The sequence below is a fragment of the Myotis myotis genome, unplaced genomic scaffold, assembly GCF_014108235.1.
Source record: "Myotis myotis isolate mMyoMyo1 unplaced genomic scaffold, mMyoMyo1.p scaffold_m19_p_11, whole genome shotgun sequence".
Classification (NCBI taxonomy): domain Eukaryota; kingdom Metazoa; phylum Chordata; class Mammalia; order Chiroptera; family Vespertilionidae; genus Myotis; species Myotis myotis.
In genome coordinates, this window is record NW_023416315.1 from 60,434,794 (window position 1) to 60,460,165 (window position 25,372).

Here is a 25,372-nt window from a genome sequence, read left to right on the forward strand (position 1 = left end):
CTGAGCCCGCTCTTCATGCTGTTACTTTCCCTCCCCCTGCCAGTATGTTGTGTCTATCAGATCTGCTGGGCCCACCCATTTCCTTACTCAGCCCAGTCTTCCTAGTGACTTGAGATTTTTTCTCTAAGGCGGCTTTTGAGTGAGTCCAATCTCACCCACCATGTGTTTTATTTGCCAAACTGTCATGGTTGGTGGTTGGTGGAGCTATGTCATGTCCGTAGCCCTGTTCTCAGAGGGCATACACATGCTCCCCAGAGCTTCCTTGGGCTGGGCTGGTAGTTCCTGGCTACACTCCAATCAGCCAGTCAGATCTCCTGGGAAGAGGGCGTAGAGGTCCATGAACACCCCTTGTAGCATTTACCTCTTGGCCTTATTTGTGTGAAACCTGGGCCTTCAGGATTCAGGCGTTCCAGCGGCACCACTAATTGGAAGGCTCCACCTTCGAGTTTGATTATTTTAGATTCCACATCTAAGTGAGATTCTGTAGTATTTGTCTTCCTGTGTCTGGCTTATTTCAGTTAGCACAGTGTTCTCCAGGTTCATCTTTATTGTTGCAAATGGCAGAATTTTCTTCTATTTTAAAGTTGAATTATACACACACACACACACACACACACACACACACACACACACACACACATCACCTTTTTTATCCATTGACATACATTTAGGTTTTTCTATATCTTGGCTCTTGTGAATAATGCTTCAATGGATATAAGAGTACAGGTATCACTTTGAGATACTGATTTCACTTCCTTTGGATATATACGCAAGAGTGGAATGCTGGATCATACAGTAGTTCTTTTTAAAAAATTTTGAGGAACCTCCATACTGTTTTTCGTAGTGGCTGTACCAGATTATATTCTCACCAATAGTATGAGAGGACTCCCTCTTCCCCACACCTTCACCAACGCTTGTCAATAACTACTTAATGAGCACCAACCAAGTCTTGGGTCCTGTGCTAGGCAGCGGGGCTGCTGTGCTGTCTGTGCAGGCATGGCCTCTGCCCCCAGGAGACTCAGTCCCAGGTCTATGCACCCCCGTGCAGCTCCCGCGGAAGTTCATCTTCATCCTTGGCCTTGGCCTTCTTGCTGTCCCCAAGAGCTTAAAATATTCTGCACATTTTCCCGTTCCCTCCTCCAGACCACTTATAAGAAATGATAATAAGACTAGTCATAACACCAGTGCTTGGGGAGTCCCCCAGTTCCCACTTCTCCACAAAGAAGTGTGTCTTTTCTGTCTCTAACTCAGCCCTTTCTCTATGGCCAAACTGCCCAAAGTCCCACGGAGACTCATTATTTTTAAGTACCTTGTAAATGTGGAACCTTGTCAAAGGCTCTTGGAAAATCTACATAGCTAAGAGGCACATGCTGAGCTATGAATCAGGAGACCTGGGTTCCAGTCCTGAAGGTCATTGGTTTACCCTGGAATTTGGAGCAAGGCGTAGAACAACCCCAGTCTCAGTTGCTTCATCGATAAAATGAGAAGGACTATGCCGGCAGTCAACATCATAAAAATTTTACAGCCGTCAGATGAAACACTGTTATTTAGGAATGCTTTGAAAGGTATAAAACAGAATATAAGGGATCATAATTTTGAAAATTTACAACAGCCCCTTCTTCATTCACAGGCATGATCCTCTCCCAGAAGAACTCAGCAGCAGACAAGGTCCCTCCGGCACCCCCAGGGCAATGTTTATTTAACACCATCTACTTTCAATCCTTGAAGGGATTCAGGTTTATCTGACCAATAGTGTAGTGTGTAAATGCATAGAAGCCGGGACGCTAGAATCAGTCAGACCCGGGTATGGGTCAAGGCCATGCCATCAATAACTGGGTGACCATGAACAAGTTATTAACCCTCTCTGTGCCTCTCCTGTAAATGGGGTTATATTAATGTTTATCTCATAGAGTTATGAGATTTTTTTAATTAAAGTATAGTTGGTATACAATATTAAATTAGATTCGGATGTACAATATAGTGATTCTACATTTACATAACTTAGGATGTGTTCACCACACTAAGTCTAATAACCATCTGTCATCATGAAAAGCTATCACCTTACTGTTATTATGATGAGATTTAAGTGGGAAGGTAAATGCAAGTAGAATGCTTAACATTGTACCTGGCACTGCTGAGTATTAACCACTCTTGTTGCTGTTGTTTTTGTAAGAGCCCAACCACTGGCAACCGGCCCATCCTACCTAAATTTTATGATTGTCCATCATTCAGCAAATTCCATTTCAAATGCCTTTTACCTGTATTTTGTGTGAGATTCTTTTGGTTTTCTGAAATAAGTAGCGGATGGGGTGGGGTGGGAGGAAAGGGAGACCTATCCTTCCAAAAACTGATTTCCTACACAGACAGAATGCGGCAGAGCGACTATAACTCTATCCTGTCCCCCTGGGGAAGGGCAGCCTGTGAGGACTTGCTCCCTAGTCAATCCCTCTGTCCCCGCTTTTCTTCGGATGTCCACCTACATCCAGCACATCACCTCGTCCTAAAGAGCAGGGGAGTTGGAACTAAACGATAAAGAAGATCGCTCAGGCACGAAATCCACCTTCCCTTGGGGAGCCTGCTCCTGCCAGCGACCTGAGGGGACTGGAGACCAGCCAGGGTGCTCAGTGCCACTCTTGTCACTCTCCTGATGCTGCTCCAGGGGTGACTCGCAGCTGGAGGTGAAGCCTGGCTGGGCTGGGGGCCAAGGCCATCACCGTGCAGTCAGACTTGGGGGTCATCTCAGCTCGCTCTGCATGAGCTCCCATTTCATTCAGATTAAGTCGGGAACTGGCCAGGTAGATGCCTGGTGGCTGGGGGAGTGGGCACAGGAACAGCAGGAGGGTTATTGGAATTGGAGGCATTTTGATTTTCAGAGCTAAACAGGTCTCTCTTTAATTCCTTTACTAGTTTTTGGTGGTTGTTTTTTAATGAGCTTAATGGGAAATCAGCAAAGAGGAGTTTTAACTTCATCAATGCATTTCTTCACTTTTAGAATCAATATTTGTCAAGCTCAAGTATGTGGGCATCACTGTCAGGAATGACTGGCGAAAGCCACTGGGATTGTCCAGAGCAGAGACAGTGACCTCAGCTTCCTGCCTCAGGTCGCACCCCAGGAAGGACCTGTGAAACTCAGCGAGGAGCATGCCTCTCACAGGCAGAGTTCTCTCCCCAGATTTTACAGCCCAGGCCAGGTGTTTAGGTGTCATTTTCCTCATCTATGACCTGTATGTCAGTTAGGATTTGGGATATTGAAAAAGCCTTTTTATTACGTTAACAATAAGGAAATATCTTGAGTAACAAGAGAGTCTTGACATAGGACTTTGGGGTTATTTTGATTCAGCAGCTCAGGAATTTTTTTTTTTCTATCTCTCCTGGCCTTCCCTGGTTCCAGCTCCCCTCCTTAGCACAAAAGCGCTGCCTGCAGTTCTTTGGGCTCCTGTTTCTCTGGCCCTGTTGAGGGTGAGGAGATACCCTCTCTTACACCATCATGAAACACAGTCCCCACTTTGCTCTGATTGCACATGCTGATTGGCTGGGCCTGCTTTCTCTCCATCACTGTGATAGGAGAGTGAGATTAAATGGACTTGTTTATGACCATCAAGGACCCCCACAGCAAGCAGGGAATGGGTCCAATCCCACCCCAATGGTGAGAGAGGGTAGAATGGGTGCTGGAGCGGTCATGCAGGACATGACAAATCAGCACTAAAGTCATGATTGACAGGTTATGTCAATAAGGAATTATATGAAAAACCATCTCCCTAATGTCTAGGAAGGGCTTAAAAATAATGCTTAAAAGTAAAACAAATAAACAAATGAAGCCTGGGACAAACCTAAAATCACACGTGTGAATCACGAAGTACCCTGGTGTCAGAGTTCAGTGAATGAAACAGAAACGAGAGGCAGCCACCTTTCAGGTGACTTGATGGGTTAGTTGCCATTAATGTGGTGTCCCTGCTATAATTTAGTTCCTCTGAATAGCTCTCCTGTTCTCCTTCATCTTATAAGAGGTCAAAATTAAATACTGAAAATTAAAAATAAGAGTACGTAGTGGGGATATTTGGAATATAATTTTTTCTTTAGTGTGTTTTTTTGTTTGTTTGATTGTATGGGGTTTTTTTTTAGAGCCTTACATGGTATCTAATCAAGTTTGGTGATCTCCTAGCTCTTGCCTCTCCTGTTTCCCTTCGTGCTCCCCTCATCCTTCTCACATTGTTGACAGTGTTTAGTCCTGACTTATGTGGGTGGCCCTCTCAGCACTGGGTAGTGATTCTATCAAATCTATCAGCTCAGACGTGTGATAATTCTGATTCTAGAGTGGGAGCCAGCTTTTCTAGACCTGTCCTCTGTCATGGGGGTATGGGCAAAGCTCTTTCCTGGCTGTCCCCACATTGTCCAAGTAGTTCCAGGAAGGACCTGTGGATGGGCCAGGGACAATCTATCTGCTAAGTGTTCTTGTTCTCGGAAGACTGAGGATGACTCATGCCCGAAGCACGTTTTCCTGGAATGTCCACACCCCTTTCCCTAGGGACACTGATAGCACCTCTAGGAGGTTTCAGGACCCTCCATCTACACCAAAATCTGAGACATGAGCCACTGGTTTCAATGGCCAGAATGAGCCCACTCAGTGTAAAACTTCTGGGTGCCCCTCACCTGGTTCCCTCCAAGGCACCACAGGGATAGCTAGGTATAAGGTCTAAGAATCAGCTCACGTTGTTTCACCCACATGTTTTCTGTTCGCAAATGTGGCCAATACTATTTATTGCCTTTCTGTTACAGAATGTCACTCTGCTCTGAGGCAGCTTCAGTTATCCACTGTTCCCCAATCCCAGACCCACTCCCCACTGCCAGCACCATCCTCTTCTCCAAAACTTGCCTGAGCCACAGGGAAGCAGAGAAAAGAACTCTGGTGCTTGGTGAAGCGCGGTGTGGTCCCCCAGTCCCCTCTTTTTGCCGTTCCCAGCATGAGGCCGTGGTGAGCGGTGTCGCTCCTGCTCTTTTGGGCCTGGCCTCTGGGCACTGTGGAGACAGTGCTCACTGCCTCTGCCCGGGCTCTCGGAGGGTCTCGGGGCTGAAGCTCCACTGCGAGCAGGGCAGGATCTGAACTCACCTCTGCTCTCCTCCCCTCTCTCCACAGATCCGGGTGGATGGACCCAGGGGCAACGCCCTCCAGTATGAGACGGTGCAGGTGGTGGAGCCGGGCCCTGTGCTCCGGGATATGGCCTTCTCCAAGGACCACGAGCAGCTCTACATCATGTCAGAAAGGCAGGTAAGGCTCTCTGAGCACTGTTAGACATTTGTCTTGCAGCTAAGTACTAGCCTGTGGCTCAGCAGGAAGCTACAGGAGGCTGGTTGCAGGGAGGGGATTTGATGTCTGGCTCCGTGTGTATTCTTTCGGTTATGCTGCCTGAGGACTGAGGCTGAGTGCACTGAAACAGGGAGCAAAACATTTCAAATATCAAAATATCTGCGAGTCTAGACCAAACCTACTAACCTCAAAATGATGGTGTGTATAGGTTCTGGGTCAACATTGACTCTTTTCTGAAGACACCAGGTACAGATGCCCTAGTGTTTGGTCCATATTTCCCTACACACTGTATACTCTCCTACCAAGGTCACCTTCCTAAACTCTGGACATCTATGGTGGGCAAGGATTTGTTTCCTAAAAATCCTAGTTGAGGGAACATTATGGAAGAACCAGATGGAAGGAGATTCAGAAAATAAGGGCATGTCCTCAGCCTCTGGGTGTGCCTGTAGCTCTCACATGGGACCTCCAGCAACTTCCATAAGGCCACGCCAGGCAGGATGATATGGTGCAAGGATTACTGTTAGCTGATACTGGTTAGAAGGAGCAGTATTGGGCTTGCTTCTGGAACTCAGCTAGAACTAAGTTCTTCAGGTCATACTGAGACTCTATGTCTACAGCGGGCAAAGGAACAAATTTCGCCTGGGAAAGTCCATATATTTAAGAGTATTTCCTGGAGTGCCCTAAGTCACTGCCCACAAGACACACCCACCCCAAGTGTGGATTGGCACTGCCATACCTCTGACCCTGTTACCTCTGTGTGGGATGAGTCATTCCTAGGAGCTGTCCCATCAGCCCATGAATATGTATGTGGCAAAGGCAGCAGCCATGAAGGGTAGATTCCCCCCTCTTATTCATCTTCATTAGTGAGGCCTGAACTCCCCAGAGGACCTTGCTCACAGAGTCGGGATTGTTCCTCCTGTCCCCTCACTGCACAGCGAGGGAGATAAATACCACATTATGCCACCCACAGGGCTTGTGCATTATGCCTTGGCAGCCCACAGCAGCCCCAAGAGCTCGATGACATCTTCTCTTGGTGTGGGACTCCCCATCCAGCCACACTGGGACCCATTGTGGTGCCTGGGTTGAGGCTGCCATGCCTTGGACATGGCCTAACATAGTACCGAGAGGGAAGCATTTTACCCCAGGAGTCAGGACTGGGTATGAGGCTGTTCCTTTGCTTTCACTTCTTGCTGCTGTCCAGTGGGGCCCCCACTCCCGACTCCTGCCTACCTCCAAGTCCCTAGACACTGAGATAAGCAGCTTTCCTGGGTGAAGGAATCCTTTGGAAAGGCCTACGATCTCCATAAGGCATTGAATATTTCAGGATTTCTTGCCTGATCTGAAAGCCAGGATTTCTGAACTTGGGACTTAAAACAAGGAAGGTCTTCCAAAGATGGAAACTATAAGCTATGTGGCGTCACTTCTGATAACTGAGTTGGGATTCTGAGCTCCTTGTCCTTGGTCATTCTGCTTTCCTGAGAGTATGGTCAGTGGTTAGAACCCATCCAGGCTGGGTGGTCAGGCATGCTGGGAGCTCTGGACTATTGGGAAGGAAAGGAAGGCAGGAATGGATAGGACCAGGGCATTCATCCATTCTGGGGCTGCTCCTCTCAGAGAGGGAGGGCTGCCTGCCACCCAAATCATAGCCCCAAAGCCCTCAACTCTTGGGCCAACACTGGTATGCAGTGGGTTTTCAGATTCATTGTAGGGAGTGGTAAGGCAGCATAATGGTTAAGTGCACAGGTCTTGGTGTCAGATTCCTGAGTGTGCAACTTGGCACCACCACTTACTAAGCATGATCTCAGGTAGTTCCTTAAACTCTTAAGGACTCAGCATTCTCAACTATCACATGAAAGTGACAATAATATCCTACAGTTTTATTCCAAAGACCAAATGATATAATGCTTGTAATAAGCATGAACCACGCCTGGAACAGAGTATGGGCTTGCTAAGGGGAAGCTCTTCTTCTTATGATATTGCAAAAGGAGAGTCTGGGCATTGGCCATGTTGGGAGTCAGGCAGGTGGCAACATCAAGATTCTGGGTGATTTATCAGGTAGGAAGTGCAGAAATCCAGGTCAAGGCCAAGGTGGGCAGGGAGCAGAAGTCTGGTCCCAGGAAGAACAGATCAAGAATCCACAGACTACTTTACTGACTGGACATACCAAGTAGAGCTCGGGGCAAGAGCACCTTGGTAAAGGTACTAGAGATGGAACCGCAAGCCCAGGGAGTCAGGACTGATTCCAGCCTCTGGCTGTGTGTAGGTGCCAGCCATAACAGGTCAGACACTTGTGGAGCTGAGTCTGCAGACTAAGGGTAGATGCTCAGCAATGTCTGCTCTGCCTGGAAGGTGTTTCCCTTTCTCATTTGGCTATTTTTTCCTTGTCCTTCAAAACTTAACCCAGTTGTCACATTCTCCAATGAGTGATTCCTGATCTGTGGTTAGACACCCCTATGCTCTCTCTTCCTAGTCTGGGCTGTGATGATGGCTTCCTTGTTTTTCTCCCCTAGCAGACTATACAGGGCAGCCCTAGATCCTCTTGGTCTGCCTAAACCTTACTTAATAGGCCCTTGATAAATGTCTGATGAATGAATAAATGAGCGAATGAATCCACGGTATCTTCACTGAACCATAATTGGAAAAGAGTGGGACTGATACAAATTATTTATTGCTTCTCTTAATTTCCAAGTTTGAACCTACATAATTAAAAAACTACACTTCAGATAAAGAAAACATCCCAAACTCCAGTCGTCTGTTTATTACTGCCATGACTTTTGCCCTATCCTGAACTATTTTTTGCTTTGTATTTTTATTAAATAAACTGACTATTTAAACATAAATAATCTACTTTAACCATTCCTTAAACAGTAATATTATAGATCTGACATTAGTCTTATAGTACAATACACCTAACTGTGATGTTGTGATATATAAGAAGTATATATTTGGTCTTTATCCCCATTTCTGGCACAGTGCTCCCAAAAACCTTTGGAATTTCTTTTTTTTTTTTAATATATTTTATTGATTTTCTACAGAGAGGAAGGGAGAGAGATAGAGAGTTAGAAACATCGATGAGAGAGAAACATCGATCAGCTGCCTCCTGCACATCTCCTACTGGGGATATGCCCGCAACCCAGGTACATGCCCTTGACCGGAATCGAACCTGGGACCCTTCAGTCCGCAGGCCGACGCTCCATCCACCGAGCCAAACCGGTTCCGGCTGGAATTTCTTAAATGACAAGCAATGGGAATATCTTTTGTTATTATACTTGGTATCTTGTCCTTCAGAGCCATAAAAGTGAAATGGGTGTGTTGTTATTCTTAAGGAGCTTCTTCTCAACCTCAACTGAGTTTGTGTGAATGAGGTGATTTTTGGAAAGCCCCTAAAGATGGGGGGCTGGTTGCCAGGGGAGCCAATCATGTGATTAGAGGCCTGGAAGGAGTAAGGACCGTGTAACTAAGAGAGGTAGAGAATGGAGTGTGGTGCATGTGTGTGTACGTGTGCGTGCCTGTTGCTGTCTGTGCGTCTCCATCAGCCCTTTTCTTGCTTTGCACATGTCTGTGTGTTTGTATATGGTGAATCTTTACTACAGCTCTAGGACTCCCAAAGGAATGTGTATACACACTGAAACACTGCCATCAAAACCTGCCAACCGGATGGGAGGGGAGTGAGAGGAAATGTCAGCCAGTAGATAAGCGGGCAGCTGACGCGGACAAGCTGGGGTTGTACTCAGCTCCCCGGAGTGACCACCCCTTCCCGGGAGAGAGGCTGCCCCTCACATAGGGAAGCTCTTCTTTGATAGGCCCCAGAGCAAGTGGCAGATTCCCAGTCAAGCTCAGCCTCTGCCATCCCACACACCAGCTCTCTCCTGCCTGAAAGCCAGAGGCCCGAGCACATGTGTCTGCTTGTGGTACACACTTTCTGTCATGTCTGGTCCAAAGCTGACTTTCATGGTGATCTTTATTTTACTGACTCTGATTGACAGTGGGGCTGCTTCCAGGTGCCTGGTGGCACTCAAGTTCTAGCTGTGATCCAGGACAGAGATGCCTGCAGGGGCTGAGGAGGTGGGTCTGGAGGTGGGCCCACCAGCTGGTCAGAAGGCAGGGCCGGATGGGCAGATCTTCTTGGCTCCTTCTGATGCAGGTGTTCCAGGGACCCGAAGGTCCATGACCCACTGTGGGTTCTTGACTTCACACAGGAAAGACTTCAAATACGAGCCAGCATAGAGTTTAAAGTGAAAGAGAGTTTATTAGTGAAGGAGTGGGAGGTAGAGAAGGCTACTCCATAGTCAGAACAGACCCTCCCTAGTGGGATTTGCTTCTTCTATTGAGACTCGTTTAATCGAGGAGTAGGGCATGCAATAAGGGGAGAAATTTTCAGGATCTTGCTGAGAAAGCAGTGGAGACTTCTCAGAAGAGTATAGTTGGCCATTTGTGTCCTTATATGGGCTTTCTGTTTCCAATCATGGCATCAGGGGTGTGTTGTTGAGAATGCTAATGTATTACAATGAGCTAATGTATTGCGAGGTGAAATTAGTCTCCAGGTTGGATCGAGCTGATCTTTGGGCTCTAAACCACAAATATGTCTGACTATTTCCTTGATAGTCCTTGTAGCCCATTTCAATTACAGCCAATTCACTGCATACCCTGTCTCACTTCCAGCATAATCCAGTAGTGAAGGAGGGAGGGCCATCTGGCTTTATAATGTATTACCCAGGCCTGATTCATTTATTCACTCAACAAATACTCAGTAAGCACCTACTATGAGCCAAGTGCTACCAGAGGCATTGGGGAAACAAAAATGAAGAAACAGATAAATATCTCTGACTTTAGGAGCCTGTAATTTTAGCAAGAAGAAGCGGCAAAGAAGCAGTCAACATACTAGAAAGATCATAGTCGATCAGCAGGTGACAAGTGCTATGGAACAAGGAAGTGGAGTGGGGTCAGTGGGATCCTGGAGGGTTGCAATTTTAAGTGGAGGGGTCATTGAAGTATTCCCAGAGAAGCTACGGGGGCCTCTTGAGGGTACCTACCCCTTGCCTGTTCTTTGTGGTTGTTTTAGGCTCTTTGTTGGGGTTGTGAAATTGAGAAGATGGTGAAGCCTGCATGGTGGGTAGGAATTGGGGGAGGATGCTTTTGTGACTGTGATTTTTTCCATGTTGAATTTCAGAGGGAAGTTCAGTTCAAGGGAGGGTGGTACTGTGGTCCAGGGCAGGCTCATGCAGTTTGGGGTTTAGACTCCTGACTGGATGGTGCTGGGTCCCCTGTGTGATGAGGGGTATGACAGCCTCATATCCTTCCCATCCCAGCCTGCCTCTCGGGGGGTCTGAGGATTCTGAGATCCTGGTGTGAAGTCTGACATCTCGGAGGTTGGCCCACATTGTTCTCATGGAAGGTGCAATTTTGGAGATAGTGTCTGCAGCCGGAGGTGATGGGCCCAGGAAGAATGATTCTGGTTCTGCTGGCGCTGGGTCCCTGGGCACGTCTCTTGGAGATGTGTCCGAGGTGACATGGCAGTCTCTCTGTTGTCTGCCTGCCCCTGAAGGGGGCTGAGCTGTACATTCCAGTTTGTGTTTGGATGGCTGACACTATGACAAGCCCATTTGGATGTTTGCTCCTGGCACCCTAACCTGGCTGTTCTGATAGCTCCTGGGAGATGGAACTCAAAGCAAAGGCCTGAGAGTGAGTGACAGGGAATGGAGCCACCTCAGACTCACAGAAAGAGAGAGGCTATTGCAGTGTTTCACCCAATTCCACTCAGGTGGATCTCAAAGTTTCCGGTATATCATGACGGAGGTGTCCCCACCTCTCCCTTCCCTCCCAATGAAGGCAGACGTCTCCATCCCCATCTCAGAACTGGAGGGACCGGCAGGGGAAAGGACCTCCTGCTCCGGTTTCCCACACTCGGGTGCTAGGATCTGGATGCTCCATTGCACCTTGAAACCCCTAGAACTGGAAAAGCCCCCAAGGCTTATCGGGCCCAACTCTGTCCTGTGGCCTTTCTGCCCTCTGATTGATGAGCAGACTGAAGCTCAGAGAAGTCAATGTCTTGTCTGAAGTCACACAGCAGGTTGGGAGAGGAGCTGAGCTAGAATGCAGCTTAGCACCTGTTGCAATGTCTTCTCCAGCCCCTCTTGCAGTGAGGAACATGGAGGTCTTCGTGGGGCAAGAGTCTCCCTTTATCTCCAAGTCTTCCCAGCAGGGGATTATGTAACCCTTTCCTCAGCCTCCAAAACAAGCTAAGAAAGATAAAGGACTTGCTGGGGGTGGGGCAGGCTGAATGGGGTGCATCAGCGGTGGCAGTAAGGGCTCAAGGCTGCCCTCACTGCTCATGAAGGAGGCTGCGTGGTTTGTTCTTCCTTGGCTCCAGCCCCTTTACAACATCTATTCTAGAGCATCTTGGGGCACACAGAGCCCCAGATATAACCAGTCCACCCCATAGAGAGAGTAAGCAGAGAAGCATGCCCCCATCCTGTTCCTACAGACAACCCCCATTCTGTTCTTACAGACACCCTCCCCCATGCTGTTCCTACAGACATCCCCCTCCTGTCCTGTTCCTACAGACACCCCCTCCTATCTTGTTCCTATAGACACTGTCCCCCATCCTGTTCCACTGACATCCCCCTCCTGTCCTGTTCCTACAGACACCCCCTCCTATCTTGTTCCTATAGACACTGTCCCCCATCCTGTTCCTACTTACAACCCCCTCCTGTCCTGTTCCTACAGACACCCCCTCCTATCTTGTTCCTATAGACACTGTCCCCCATCCTGTTCCACTGACATCCCCCTCCTGTCCTGTTCCTACAGACACCCCCTCCTATCTTGTTCCTATAGACACTGTCCCCCATCCTGTTCCACTGACATCCCCCTCCTGTCCTGTTCCTACAGACACCCCCTCCTATCTTGTTCCTATAGACACTGTCCCCCATCCTGTTCCTACTGACAACCCCCTCCTGTCCTGTTCCTACAGACCCCTCTTGTGCCCACTCGTATAGGCATGAAAGTCTAACATCTGCCCGTGATGGAGTTTAGTAGCCTGCCTGAGAGGAAGAAATGGCAGTGGCTCGACATTTCTCAGACAGCCGTGGGGGTGCCTGGGATCACCAATGTGTGCAGGACGGAGACCACAGGTAGTCGTGAACAGCCATGAACTTGGGTTTTCATCCCGGCCCTCTGCTCACCAGCTCTGCCTCTGAGGTGAGCCGCTCGAGCAGTTTGTAGTTTAGCTTCTTCATTTGCGAAATGCAAGGCAGATAAAGTCTACCTTTCAGGGCTTTTTATTATTTTTTTATTTTATTTTATGCCCAAACCAGTTGTATCTTTTATTTAATTTTATTTTTTTATAAAATTTTTCTTTATTGATAAAGCTATTACATATGTGTCCTTATCTCCGCATTGTCCCCCCCCCGCCCCCACTCATGCCACACCCCCCTCAGCACTTTTAGGATTAAAGTTAGTATAGGTAAGGCATGTATGGGCTCTTAGCAAGTTCAAAGTTATCCTTATCATTATTATGTTTGCTAATACTCTCAGGAAACGCTGAAGGCCATTTCAGCTCTGGGTGCTGGCTCCCCCTGATTCCCTGGCACCCCTCATGTGTTTGGAGCCCCTCAGAAAATACTAAAGCTGTGTGCTCCCTTCACACCTATTAGCACCACCCTCAAGGCTACTGGAGGGCCTGGAGACTGGGGCCTCCTTCCCAAGCCTCTGCTGGGCTCTCTGGGGTAATTCTCCTTCAGCTCTGGGGGACAGATTTTAGTCCGTCTGTGTGCAGCCCACAGGCTCGAGACTGTCACAGATACAGACCCGGCAGCTGACTTAGCTTCTGGCTCCTCATGTATCAGGACTTCCCAGCAGAAGGGAAATGGCTTGTTCCCCTTCTCTCTGCCAGAATAAGAGAAGAAGAGGGAATGTGTGAAGGTGGGGCAGGGGAGGCTGAGGGAGGGGGTGGAGTGGGAGAAAGGCTGGGAATCTAAGGGCAGGTGATCAGGGAACAGCCTCGGTAGCTCTCTCATCCTGAACCCCATTAAGCATCTGTCTCCATCTGTCTCCGGCAATTGCCTGGCAGTCAGATCAACTCCCCACTCAGTGCCAACGTCTCCATACTTTCCGGGCGCTTGAAATGCCATTTTTAAGACAACCACCTGCAATATTCCACTTAACAGCACGCGAGGAGACTCCACCACTTGGGCAAACAGGACAGGGGCTGGGTCTCTGCCCCCTTTCAGCCCACCCCTCCCCCCATGTGTGCTTATTAAGTGTCCACTGTGTGCCCAGCACAGGGCTAGACGTGGTGCAGAGCAGAGAAGAGCAGAAGGAGGCTGCTGTGGGGTGAGATGGGGACACACTCCAGCTTGCAGGGCACTGAGAAGAAAGCAGTCCACTGTGGAGGTAACCCTGGAACCAGCATCCTGGTGGAGTTAGGGCTCAGGCGAAAAATGATGTCAACTTGAAAGGATGGAGCTCCAGGGATGTTTCTAAGACAATCCTCAATTCTGTTAACCCCTTCTTGGCTCCCACCTCCTCTTACCTGGGTGGGTGTGGGCGATGGAAGCTGACCCCCACAGCCCTGCCCTCTCCCCTGGAGGCTAGTATCTGAATGAAAGTGGCTCACATTCCTGAGGATGGACTTGTGCTTAAGTTCTGCAGAAAGAGAGGCTGGAAACATTGGGTACTCAGTTGACTACCTTTGAGACACTTTCAAAAGTAAATAAAATTGTGTTAATTTGTGCCATTATGCAAATGACTAGGTAATACCTATATGCAATATATATATATATATATATATATATATATATATATATATATATTAGAGAAATATGCTAATTAACCAGGATGCTGTAACTGGACAGGAGGAGGTTGCATGTGCAGTGTTGGGGGCAGGGTGGCAGAGGCCTCCGTGCCTGCACTGGGGGAGGGTCTGATCAGCACTGGCCGGGACTGCTTCAAGGGCTGGAGAGGGAGGCAGGGCTGGACTGGCAGCAGCCATGGCTGCTGCGGGGCCAGGGGAGTGAGGCAGGGCCGTACCCGCGACTCGAGTGTGGGCGGCGCAGTGCGATTTTCGAATCGCACGCTTGGCTCCTAGTATAGGAATAAAAGGTGAAATTACAAATGGCAGAACTACATCTCATCCGAGTCTCTTAAGTGCATTTCGAATATTATGTATAGACAATGGAGACATGAATTTGAAACTGACTCAGAGGGTGCGATCATTTCAAAGGAATGTGATGATTGAGGGGGAGACTATCTGGATATATTTACTTAAAGAAAGTTGTGCAAAGCCACGAAGGAGTGGAGAAAGAGGATGGAAATAGGTATATCCTCCTCAGAAAGGATTCAGGTGCAGAAAGCTATCCAGCTTCCTGCTGGTGACCTGGAGGTGGTTGAGGAGCCACCAGCCCTGGCTTCCAGTCCTGGCTCTGTGACTTTCTAGCTATATGACCTTGGGCAAGATATGTAACCTCTGGATCCTTCAATTTTCTCAACAGTAATAAGGGGATATGCTAGTGCCATTGCCTAAGTGGTCCAGTGAGTAAATTGGAAAACATATATAATATTCTTAAAAAGTGTCTGGTGCAGAACGAGGGCTCAATACATCTTAGCTTTCATCTTTACTATTTTCAATATGCTGGGCTATTAGAAGGGTATCTATATTTTATTTAAAAAGATCACCTATAATATTTTTACTTCCATCATTTATAAATTCACTCCTATCTCCTCTAGGACATATCAGGACCTTAGAGTGACAGGTTTCTGATACTTAGAGTAACCGAGAGCAGACCAGGTGGCCCCCAGCAGCCACACTTCCCAGGCAGCTGAGGGCCCCGCAGCTGCTCCAGTGAACTGTTTGTGCCCAAGTTGCTTCCTTGAGACACTGCCTTTGACAAGGGTCACCACTAACCCTGCTTACCCTCAGGGTAAGAGAAGAGGCCTTATCCTCTGACGCCACCTTTAATGCACAAAACTTTCTGATAAATGCTCACTCGTTAAGCTGAGGGCATCTCAGGACACAAGCAATACACACATGAAGTAGGACATGAAACGAAGTCTCCCCCCTGGGTCTCACCTGGGTATTGCTTTAAGCAGATGCCAAGAATGATCAGATGGGGCAAGGGAAGACACTATTAGAACTTCTATTTTTTTCTACTTAAAAAAGTTAAGCTTTACCTATGTTTAATAGACAGTTGATACTGGATACTGCTTCCTGGCCTTGGTCGCTATGTCAGCCATTCATGTGTCAGGAGGGAAAGAGGGGGAAGGGAGGGCCACATCTCTGAGTGGTGGACACAGGGTTCTTACTGCCTGGCTCAGTTTCAGTACAGTGCAACAAACTGGTGATTTGCGTATGACAGGTATTATCAATATTGTGAAAGCAATCCTTTAAATAGAATCTTTACAACACTTGCCATCAGATGGGAGTGACCATGAAAATTTTTTGTGTGGCACAGGGGTTGGCTGGTTAGGGAAGCATAATTAAGCATTTTTCCCTTTAAAAGAACCACAGTGTTCCACATTTGCTGGCCTTTTCAGTTCTAATGAGCAGCTGTCAGAAGTATGCCACTTTACTGATAACTTTGAAAAATTACCCACTTCTCCTGCCCCTTCAGTATAAAGGCAGTGCATTAACAATGAGTTAGAAAGTAACTATTTTCAGAAAAAAATATGGCATGGAGAGACCCTTTTGGAAAGAAAAAAAAAAAAGGATGTTTGGAAATATTTGCATCTTTTTGTGATTTTGTTGTTGCTATGACTAAGCGTGACACTTTAAAAACTCATCTAAATTTTTTAAAAACTTGAAAACAGAATTTTCTACCTGCCTGAAAATCTTCCAAATGGAGAATTTCAGGGAGTTTTGACCCATTTGTTTAAAAATATAAAAATTTAGTACCTTTCGATTTGTTGAAAGAATAGCTGATTGACATCAGAGAAGATGGAAATCTACTAGCTGAATTCCAACCACAATCTTTGCATAATTGGTGCATGAGACTAAAGAAAGTATCTTGGTTTCTTAGCCGCGTGCTTTTTGCATCTCTGTGCCTATGTAAGCTGTCTTTTCCCGTTAAGACAGCCATTAAAGCAAAGTATTGAAATAAATTGAACCTTAGACCTCAGAACCCCATATTAGTAAGTGTTAAACAAAGATTTTCAAAAATAATGAAGCCAATCCTAACACATCAGTCTCACAGCAAAACATTTTGTGTCATTCATTAGTCAGATAAAATAAAATAATGCTATTTTATGTCACTTCTTTAATTTCTAATTTCATGTATATTTGATAATGCAAGTATATTAATAATAATATATATTATTTGTAAACAGTTATAGGTATTTTTTGTAGGTTCGTGCTCAAAAATTTTATGTACTACAGAGTGTGCAATCAAAACTCTTTAGAGACCTACTGGCCATTGCAGTATGTTAATTTGCAGCTACTTCATGTGTAATCTCATATCCACCTCTGCCTTTGACTTTCCTGTTTCCTTCTACAACGATCTCTTTTGTACCCAGGTGTTTGTTGTTTAGACCCAGCTCAGCAGTCCACTGTGTGCAGGGGTATCGGTGTGGGAGGAGACAGGGTGGTCAATTTCTTTATTTCTGGTGAATTTACCCAATGCATTCTAAATCTTTTTGGGGCCCAGGTCCCTGGGCAGCAGACAGAAATTTTTCTCTGAGAGCAACCCTAGTAATTTGCAATGGTGCTGAGAGATAAGGAAATCACTTATCGCTCAGACAAGCAGATAGCATCCTGATGATTATGGCCATTCAAGCTGACAGGGAAGATTCCTGTCAGAATGGCCAGAATGACTGTGAAGCTTGCGAATAGTCACACAGACATAAACCTGCCAGTCCAGAGTGAGCCTTTTGGAAGGCTGTCTCCCATTTCCCATCTTTTCTCCTTTGTTTCATCTCATTCCCATTCTTCCCTTTATCCTGTTTTTTTTGGCATTCCTCCCACCTTCCTCCTTATGTTTATCTCAATCTCATTCTTCTCCATATTCACATCCCATTTCCCCAATTCTTGGGGGAAGAGGGGGAGATGGAATGGGGTCAGGTCAGTGTTTTTCAAATTGTCGGTCATGACACATTAGTGGGTTGAGAAATCAATTTAGTGGGTCACAAAATCAATTTAAAGGGTCATGACCAGAATTTTTTTAGTGGCAAAGAATAAAGTCAAATAGAACAGGGTCCATCAAGCACAGTAAGGATAGGTACTATTTGTGAAACTGTACATGTCGGTGTGTGTGTGTGCCTGGGTTGCAATGGAAAGCACACCTCTTGCCATGAGTATGGTCAAATGAAAGCCACTGGTCTCGGGGATACCGTGTTGCATACACTGGCAAGATTGACTTTAGCTTTGAGCATCCAACTCATATGTCAAGTATTTCTAATGACATTATATGACCCTCCACTAGTTCGTATTCAAGTGATTTCTCAATTTCAATAACTTGGCTTCAACAATTACTTGGGACAGTTCAGTGTGACAGCTGTGGGGTGGTGGGTAGGGTTGGTCACAGAGTAGGGCTCACTGGAATCAAGGCCTTGACTTGTAAGACCCGGACTTCTGAGTCAGTTTTCTCATGAATGGACCAGATCAGTGCTTTCCTATCAATTTTTTTGTTAAGGCACATATGGAAAACATATTTTTACAACTCGCTGGGATGTTGGAGGTCTCCTCATGACCAGAGGGGACCAAGTTCTGGGGAATACTGTCCTCTAGGCATTTCCCAGCTTCCCCAGGGGCTGAAAGAATAAAAATTGTAGCACATGCCCTGGCTGGGTGGCTCAGTAGGTCGGAGCATCTTCCTGTACTCCAAAAGATTGTGGGTTTGATTCCCAGTCAGGGCACATACCTAGGTTGTGGGTGTGATCTCCAGTCAGGGTGCATACAGGAGGCAACTGATCTATGTTTGTCTCTTAGACCAATGTTTCTCTCTCTCAAATCAATACAAACATATCATTGGGTGGGAATTTTTAAAAATGGTAGCATATAAATGGCCCATACATTGCATCCCTCCACTCACCAGAGTGGAAGCATTGCCTAGATGACCCCAGTTTACAAATAGGACTGGAAATCCTTATTCCTGCAAATCTATGTGTGGGTCTCCCTGCTTGGAACATACAAAGATGCACAAGACATCCATGCTCTCTGGAGCCTCCCATTTAGTGGCTGTGCTCACCCCCTGCAGTTTGCAAGAAATACTGTGTGGTACAGCACCAGCTGAGTCATGATTGGCTCTCTTTTGCAGTGGCCTTTCCTTGCCTGGAGCCCTGACACTTGAAAGTTTCTTTTCCCCCTGTGGGAACTGAATGAACCCCAGAATTGCCTTGCAATCTTGATACTTCTTTATGGGCATAAACCTAAGGCAAATCAAGATGAGAAGAACAAACTTCAATGGCTCTTCAAATGCCAAGCCCTGGTGCATTCACTGTGTGCACTGAAGGGAGTGAAACTAATTACTGCCTTCTTAAAGAGCTGAGCACGGGTGGATACGCCCTTGAAAGTGGCCAGCAGAAATGCTTCTTGCAAACCAGTCTCTCTGCCAGAGCCTTTGCTGCCCGAAGACCCCTGCCTCGGGCCATTAGCGAAGAGGCCGGTCATTATTAACTAGCTGGCATTGACTGATGACACCACGCTTTCTTTTTGGTTGTGCATGGGCTGTTGGCAGGCTCTTAGTTGACCCCTGGAATTTGAAATTTATTCTGCCATGAAAACAAAGAAATAAATGAGAGGAATGAGCAGAAGTCCCCATGGTTAGACACATTGGTTAAAGACAGCTCAACAGTCTGGTCTGGCACTTCCCCAAGGCCACACCCACCAGAAGAATCCAGTCTTGTTAACACTCCAGAGTAATGGCACCACTCGTCTCCAAACCAGGAGAGAGATCCCCTGTCTCACCCCCCACCCCCAGGGGCTGGTACCACAGAAAGGGATGGTGTTTGTACAGCATCTTACACACTGGAAAAGATTCAGTTTCCTTTTTATGTAAGGGATCCATTCTATAAAATATGCTTACATGATAGATTGTATGTTATAAGTGCCATAGGAATCCTCTGCATAGACAGTAACTCTCTTAGCAGTTATTTACTTTGTCAGGTCATATTTGACTTTTTTTTTTTTTAAGTGAGATGCCATTGTTATCAAATGGTGTCCTTTCAACTCAATTCAACAAGCACATATTGTTGACCTGCTAGAGAGGTTGGCAAACTACCATCCAAACCTGGTCATCAACCTGTTTTTGCAAATAAAGCTTTATTGGAATCTTGCCATACCCATTCATTTACATATCATCTATGGCTGCTTTTACTACAATGGCAGAGTTGCATAGTTGAGACAGGTCACCTGGCCTCTGCAAACTCCAACATATAAACTCTCTGGCCTTTTATAGACTACTAGAGGCCCGGTGCATGAAATCTGAGCATGTGTGCGGTCCCTAGTCCTGGCTGTCGATCAAAGTGCAAGCATCTGGCTTGGAAGGGCAGGTCCCAGCTGACCTGGGCAGCACCTGGGCCCCCAGTCCCCCGTGTGCCCCTCTCCACCTGAGTCATCGGGCCCCTGCCCAGCTCTCTCAATGCCCGAGAGCCGGCCACTGGTCACTGTCTGTGGGGTGATCCGCAAGGTAATCAGGACCCGCTCGCACCTGCCTTGGCCTGGTGCCGCTCGCTTACCTGCTCCACCATCCTAGCACGGTCCCACGCTCATTGGGGCCCGTTGGGGCTGGCAGTGCCTCCACTGCTGCCCCCTGCCAGCCTCACGTCACCGATGCCTGCCATGTTCCATGCCGCCCCTGGTGGTCAGTGCACATCATAGCAAGCTGTCGAACTCCTGGTCGAGGGTACAATTTGCATATTAGGCTTTTATTATATAGGATAGTGTTGTTTCTCCTGACCTACTATGTGTTAAACCTCAAGGTCAGGGAACAAAGGAATGGGTACAAAAGAAGTCTGGGAAGATCCTTGCCCTCAGGGAGGTTACAAGTTCATGGGCGAGAAGGATCTTAAACACATGAAGCATAAATCAACAGTTTTTGGTCTTTGGTGCAGCCACATGGTATGTGTCCTCACCCCTGGGCCTCTGCTTCCGCCCTGTCCAGGATGCCCTGCGACTCATCTCACCAGGAAAATTGTGTGCATGCTTCAAATCTGCGTTCCACCCTGAGTCATCCTCACCCGAACCCTCCAGACTGTTGGTCTTTGCAGCCAAAGGGGACCCATGTGGTGATTTGTAGTGTGAAGATGCTCAATATGCATTTGGTGCATGTAAATGAATTCTCACACTGATCTGGGGAAGATGGGAGAAACCTACCTGAAATGACCTTCTTTCTCTTTACCAATTAAAAAAAAAATCCCTACGGAGTTTGAACTAAACTCATGAGATTCAACTCCCTACACGAAACCTCAGGCCAGGACCTTGCCTTTGGCTTTAAGCCAAGTCCAAGGGTCTCCAAAATAACTCAACCAGTTTGGAAATTGACTTCTATGCACTTCTTCTATGGAGGATATCTGTACATGTTGGTCATATAGGGGAAAAGAAGCCAAATAACATATTCCTCTTCTGCTTTTCCTCTAAATTCTCCTAAATCCCACTACCGCACAGAAGGAAATTTTAAAAAGTCAAAATGAGAACAATAATTTTATGTGACAAGATTATTTATATGGCTGTTCTTCCAGTGATAAATCCATGCAGGGGCTCAGCACCTCCTCCAGATGCCAATTCATAAATCAGAAAATGCTATTACCCACCGGCCATAAAAAGCGAACCCACCCCAGCACAGAGGACTCATTTCAGAAGTGGCTGCCCCATTTCATGGCAGAAATGAGTTCAGAAAATCCACCTGGCTGTCCAAAGGGAGGAGAAATGTCTTTTACTTGATAAATAATCAGTCTTTCCTTCCTCTCAATCCCTTTCCCTCTAGATATATATATATAGAATTAATGGTACAGATATATTCCGTCCCACAGAAATAATAATAACAAGGCTAACTAGATTGAAAGAGGGCGAAGGGCAAGAGTGAGCATGGTGGGAAGCTGGCAGACTTCCTGGGAAACCTTTTATACCAGTTTAGATGTAGCTCATGAATAAACAGCTTGGAAACAATTTAATGAGAGTCCTCCTTTCTAGGCATCCCTCCTGCAAGCACCCTTCAAGGTCAGGCAGAGAACCAAGGAGAAGGGTTGGGAAGGAGGGAGTCATTGCAGAAATGGCTGGAAGGAGTAGGCAAAGTCACTGGATTTGCTTGTGGTTCCTCCAGTGTGATCGTATACACTTCATTTCTTTCTTAGTGGATGTGTGTTGAAATGGGAAGGGGATATAAAGAGAGTTCAAGAAAAGAGAAGAAAGGAGGAGAGAGAATGAGAAGGAAGGTGGCAGGAAAACTCATCAGGGGCTACATGGTCACAGTCACTTGACAAGTAGGCAAGATACAGCGGTAGGCAACGCACATGATGCACATACATGTTTGCAGCTGACATTCTAGAGGGGGTGGGGACAGACAATAAACAAGTCAGCAAATAAATAAGCAAGATGATTTCTTCCAGTGATAAGTGCTATCACTGAAATAAAACGGAGTCACATGATAGAGAGAAGCTGAAACTAAGAATGGGGCGAGGCAGGTGCAGACTAGGTGGCCCAGGAAGCTCTTTCTGAATTGATGACATGCGAGTGGGCCAGATATTCTACAGATAGTCTCCATAGAAGAATTGCATAGAAATCAATTTCCAAACTGGTTGAGTTATTTGAATATCTGTGAGGAGACCATTCTAGACGAAGGAGACAGCAAGTGCATGGGCCCTTGAAACAGGATGCAGTTGGTACATTCAAATAAAAGGGAGTCACTGTAAAGATAGAAGTCAGGAGCAAAGGGGAGCCCACACAGATGTGCAGGGGACAGATTTGGGAATCTGCGAGGGCAGTGCTAGCCCCACGTGGTGGTGACTAATTTTCTATCCGATTCACCCATTATAGTAACAGTCAGAGCATCCTGCAAAAAAAGGAGAGGCACCTTCCAACCTTTGCTTATTGCCTGGACTGGCCTTTGCTTGGGCATCTTAGTCCACTAGCACCTCAAGTACAAGAGAGAGAGATGCTCCATCAGTAAACAGCAATAACGAAAGCTAATAGTTACTGACTGATTTGTGTTATCCCAGCAGAGTTTCGGGAGAGGGATTGTGTTTTGTGTTTTGCCAGCTTAATTGAGGTATAATGAACACACAGTCACCAAGTTCAAGTGTAGGGTTATATGGCAGTGATGAAATAGTTCTGTATCCTGATTGTAGTGGTGTTTGCATGAATCTATACGTGTGTTAAAATAACAGAACTATACACACACTTTACAACAACATCAATTTCCTGGTTTTGATATAACAATTGTTTAAGATGTAACCATTGGGGGAAATGGAGTGAAGGGTACATGGGACCTCTCTGTACTACCGGTGCAGCTTCCCATGAATCTACAATTATTTCAAAATGAAATGTTGTTTTAAAAATTAAAAAAACAAAATCAAAATTTTAAAATGTAGAAGGAAATCAGAAAATACTTTAAAATATGTTGCAATAATACGTTGCAGAGAAGATCTACTATTGGATACAAAAGTTAGTAACATTTAGAGGAGAAACAGGATATTTGCATAGTCCAGCTATTTCCTCCAGAGTATTTATTAACTACAAATGCAAAAATAGTAACTTCACAGTGGAGAAACCACCTAAGCCAAGGGATCAAGGTTAAAACAATCAGTAAGAAGACATACCAATATCATGAGGCCCTTGATGAGATGCACCCAGGATACAGTATTGGTTCTGTGACCCTGGAGTAGCCTCCCGGAACCTTAGCAGTGGGATCAGTACCTGAAGAACTCCACCACAGAACACTTATCTATAGATGGAGGACATGCCTTGGCAGCCTACTGGATTCCATAAAAATGATCACTCGTTAATTAAAATATTTTAACCGTATATAACAACCACTTCTTCAGAGAATAAAAGAGAAACTCTGTTTTCTAACGATAGCCATTTCCTGAATTTATTTTAGTCTCTGCTACTAAAGTTTCATAGAGCCTGGCTTGGCAGGCCTAATTAGACAGAGAGCCCATCCCACACTCTGTAGGGGTGGAGATGAGGGACTCCTATGGCTTTAGGTTCTGCAGGTAGGACTCCTGGTATCCCGGTCCTGCCTAAAGGCCCCTCCCTGGTCTAAGATCCGGGACCTGTCTCTTCACATTTTGGACCTTTGTGGTTAGGTGTAATCTAGAGTGATAGAATCCTGCCCATTTCATATACAAGGAAATACAAGAGTCTCATGGCAAGTCGTGGCTGTGGAGAAGAAGCACATCCAGGGTGTCCCAGGTCCTTGGTCAGAGCCACAGTCATCAGCTTCTTGATGCTATGTAGTCATCTGCCTTCCCACTCCTCTTGGCCTCTAAACCTGGGTTACCAGGCAGCAGGACAATACCCCAGCAGAAAACTAAGTGTACATTCTGTTACTCATCAGTAGAGCTTTCTATATATCCCAGAACCAAGGCCTCGGGTAAGAGGATAAAATGAGAATTACACATGTGAGTTCAGTCAGCAAAGCTGGGTGCAGCTTTGAAGGCTGGAATAGCCTAAGATGTTGTGATTCTAGACACAAAGTGACAAGACACTTGCGCGGCGCGCGTGTGTGTGCGCACGCACGCACATGCACCTATGTTTAAAAAATCTAAGGCATGAATTAAAGAATGTCAGGTATAAGGTTAGTGTATTGAATTTTCCCCTAGTTTTAAGTCCCAATGTCTCTTTTCAACAACTCCAGGAACACAGAAATCACTTAGAGCAGATGCTGTCTGCTCCATGAGGATTTAGACTCTGCAGAGATATTACCCCCTCCTACCCTTTATATAACTTGATTACTTTGTAGCCATTCCACACAGGCAAATGCATTTATTCAATCATTCATTTGCCAAGTATTTGATGAGTTTCCACTCGGTGCTAGAAACTGTCCTAGACAAGAGAGTTGTGGAGTTAAATAAAACACAGCCCTTCTTCAAGGAGTTCATGATGTATTGAAAGTCATCATATAAACACATAAATAACAATACTACAAGCTGGATGTGACAGCAGAAATGACTACATTGTAGAGAAGTAGCACAGAAAAGGGAGTGATGAAGAAGAACCAGAAGGAGGTTTCAAGGATGAATAGGAGTTTGCAGCAGGAACCAGAAAAAAAGGGGCCTTCGAGACAGAAAGAACAACTTTGCAAAGTCAAGGAAGACTTTGAAACATTATGATATTTTTAAGGGAAGCTATACACGTTTAATGTTGTTGGAACAGAAATTAAGATCGATGATTGATGAAAGCTGAGAAGTTAGGCAGGAATGAGACCATACTGCATTCTATGTGCCATACTAAAGAAACTTGGATTGTACTTCATAAACATTAGCAGTTCTTTGGTGGGGATCGGGGTTGAGACAGTGGCAAACTTGAGTGTCAAACAGATCACTCTGGTGGTAATATAGTGAACTAATAATAATAATAACAAAAGAAACCCAGAGTTATGGAGAGCAAAGAAGAAGTGTTTGCTGTCACTATGGCAGGTACTTATTTAATTTAATCTTTACAGTACTGCTACAAATTAGTTGTTTTTATTTCCATTTTACAGATGAGAAACTGAGAGGTTTGTAATGTGCCTCAGGTCACCCAGCTGATAAAAGGTAGAGTGGTGATTATAATAGTTTCATCAGATGTAAGGACTTTATTTAAGGCTACACAAAGGTATAGGTTTAAGGGATGCTCAGGAGGTTATATAGAGTTAGAGATAACAGCATGTAGGGGAGGCTGAAGGATATAAAGACGTTTAAGATGATTCCTGGAGTTCTCGGCCAGTAGAAATTAGTTGTATGATGATTCGTGGACTCAGATAAGAAATAATAGAGGAACAAAGCCTTTCCAAACTCTCATAAGTCCCCTCTCTTTGTAACAAGTGTCTTCCACTTGTGCTTTGAATCCTACCCTCTTCAAACATACAGGGGGTTTCTGTCCACATTTTTTATCCTCTATTTCTTCCTGGTTCTTGTACCTTCATTTTCAATCAAGCTCAA

The 25,372-nt window shown here is 45.9% G+C and overlaps 1 protein-coding gene across 2 annotated transcripts in view; it reads left to right on the plus strand.

Annotated features, from left to right (window-relative positions):
- PLXNA4 (plexin A4) overlaps positions 1-25,372 on the plus strand; it is a 411,874-nt gene that overhangs the window by 260,842 nt on the left and 125,660 nt on the right. For both annotated transcript variants that reach the window (XM_036328657.1, XM_036328658.1), the window contains exon 4: positions 5,135-5,266. In XM_036328657.1, coding sequence (XP_036184550.1) covers positions 5,135-5,266 — 132 coding nt within the window. The remainder of the gene's footprint in view (positions 1-5,134; positions 5,267-25,372) is intronic.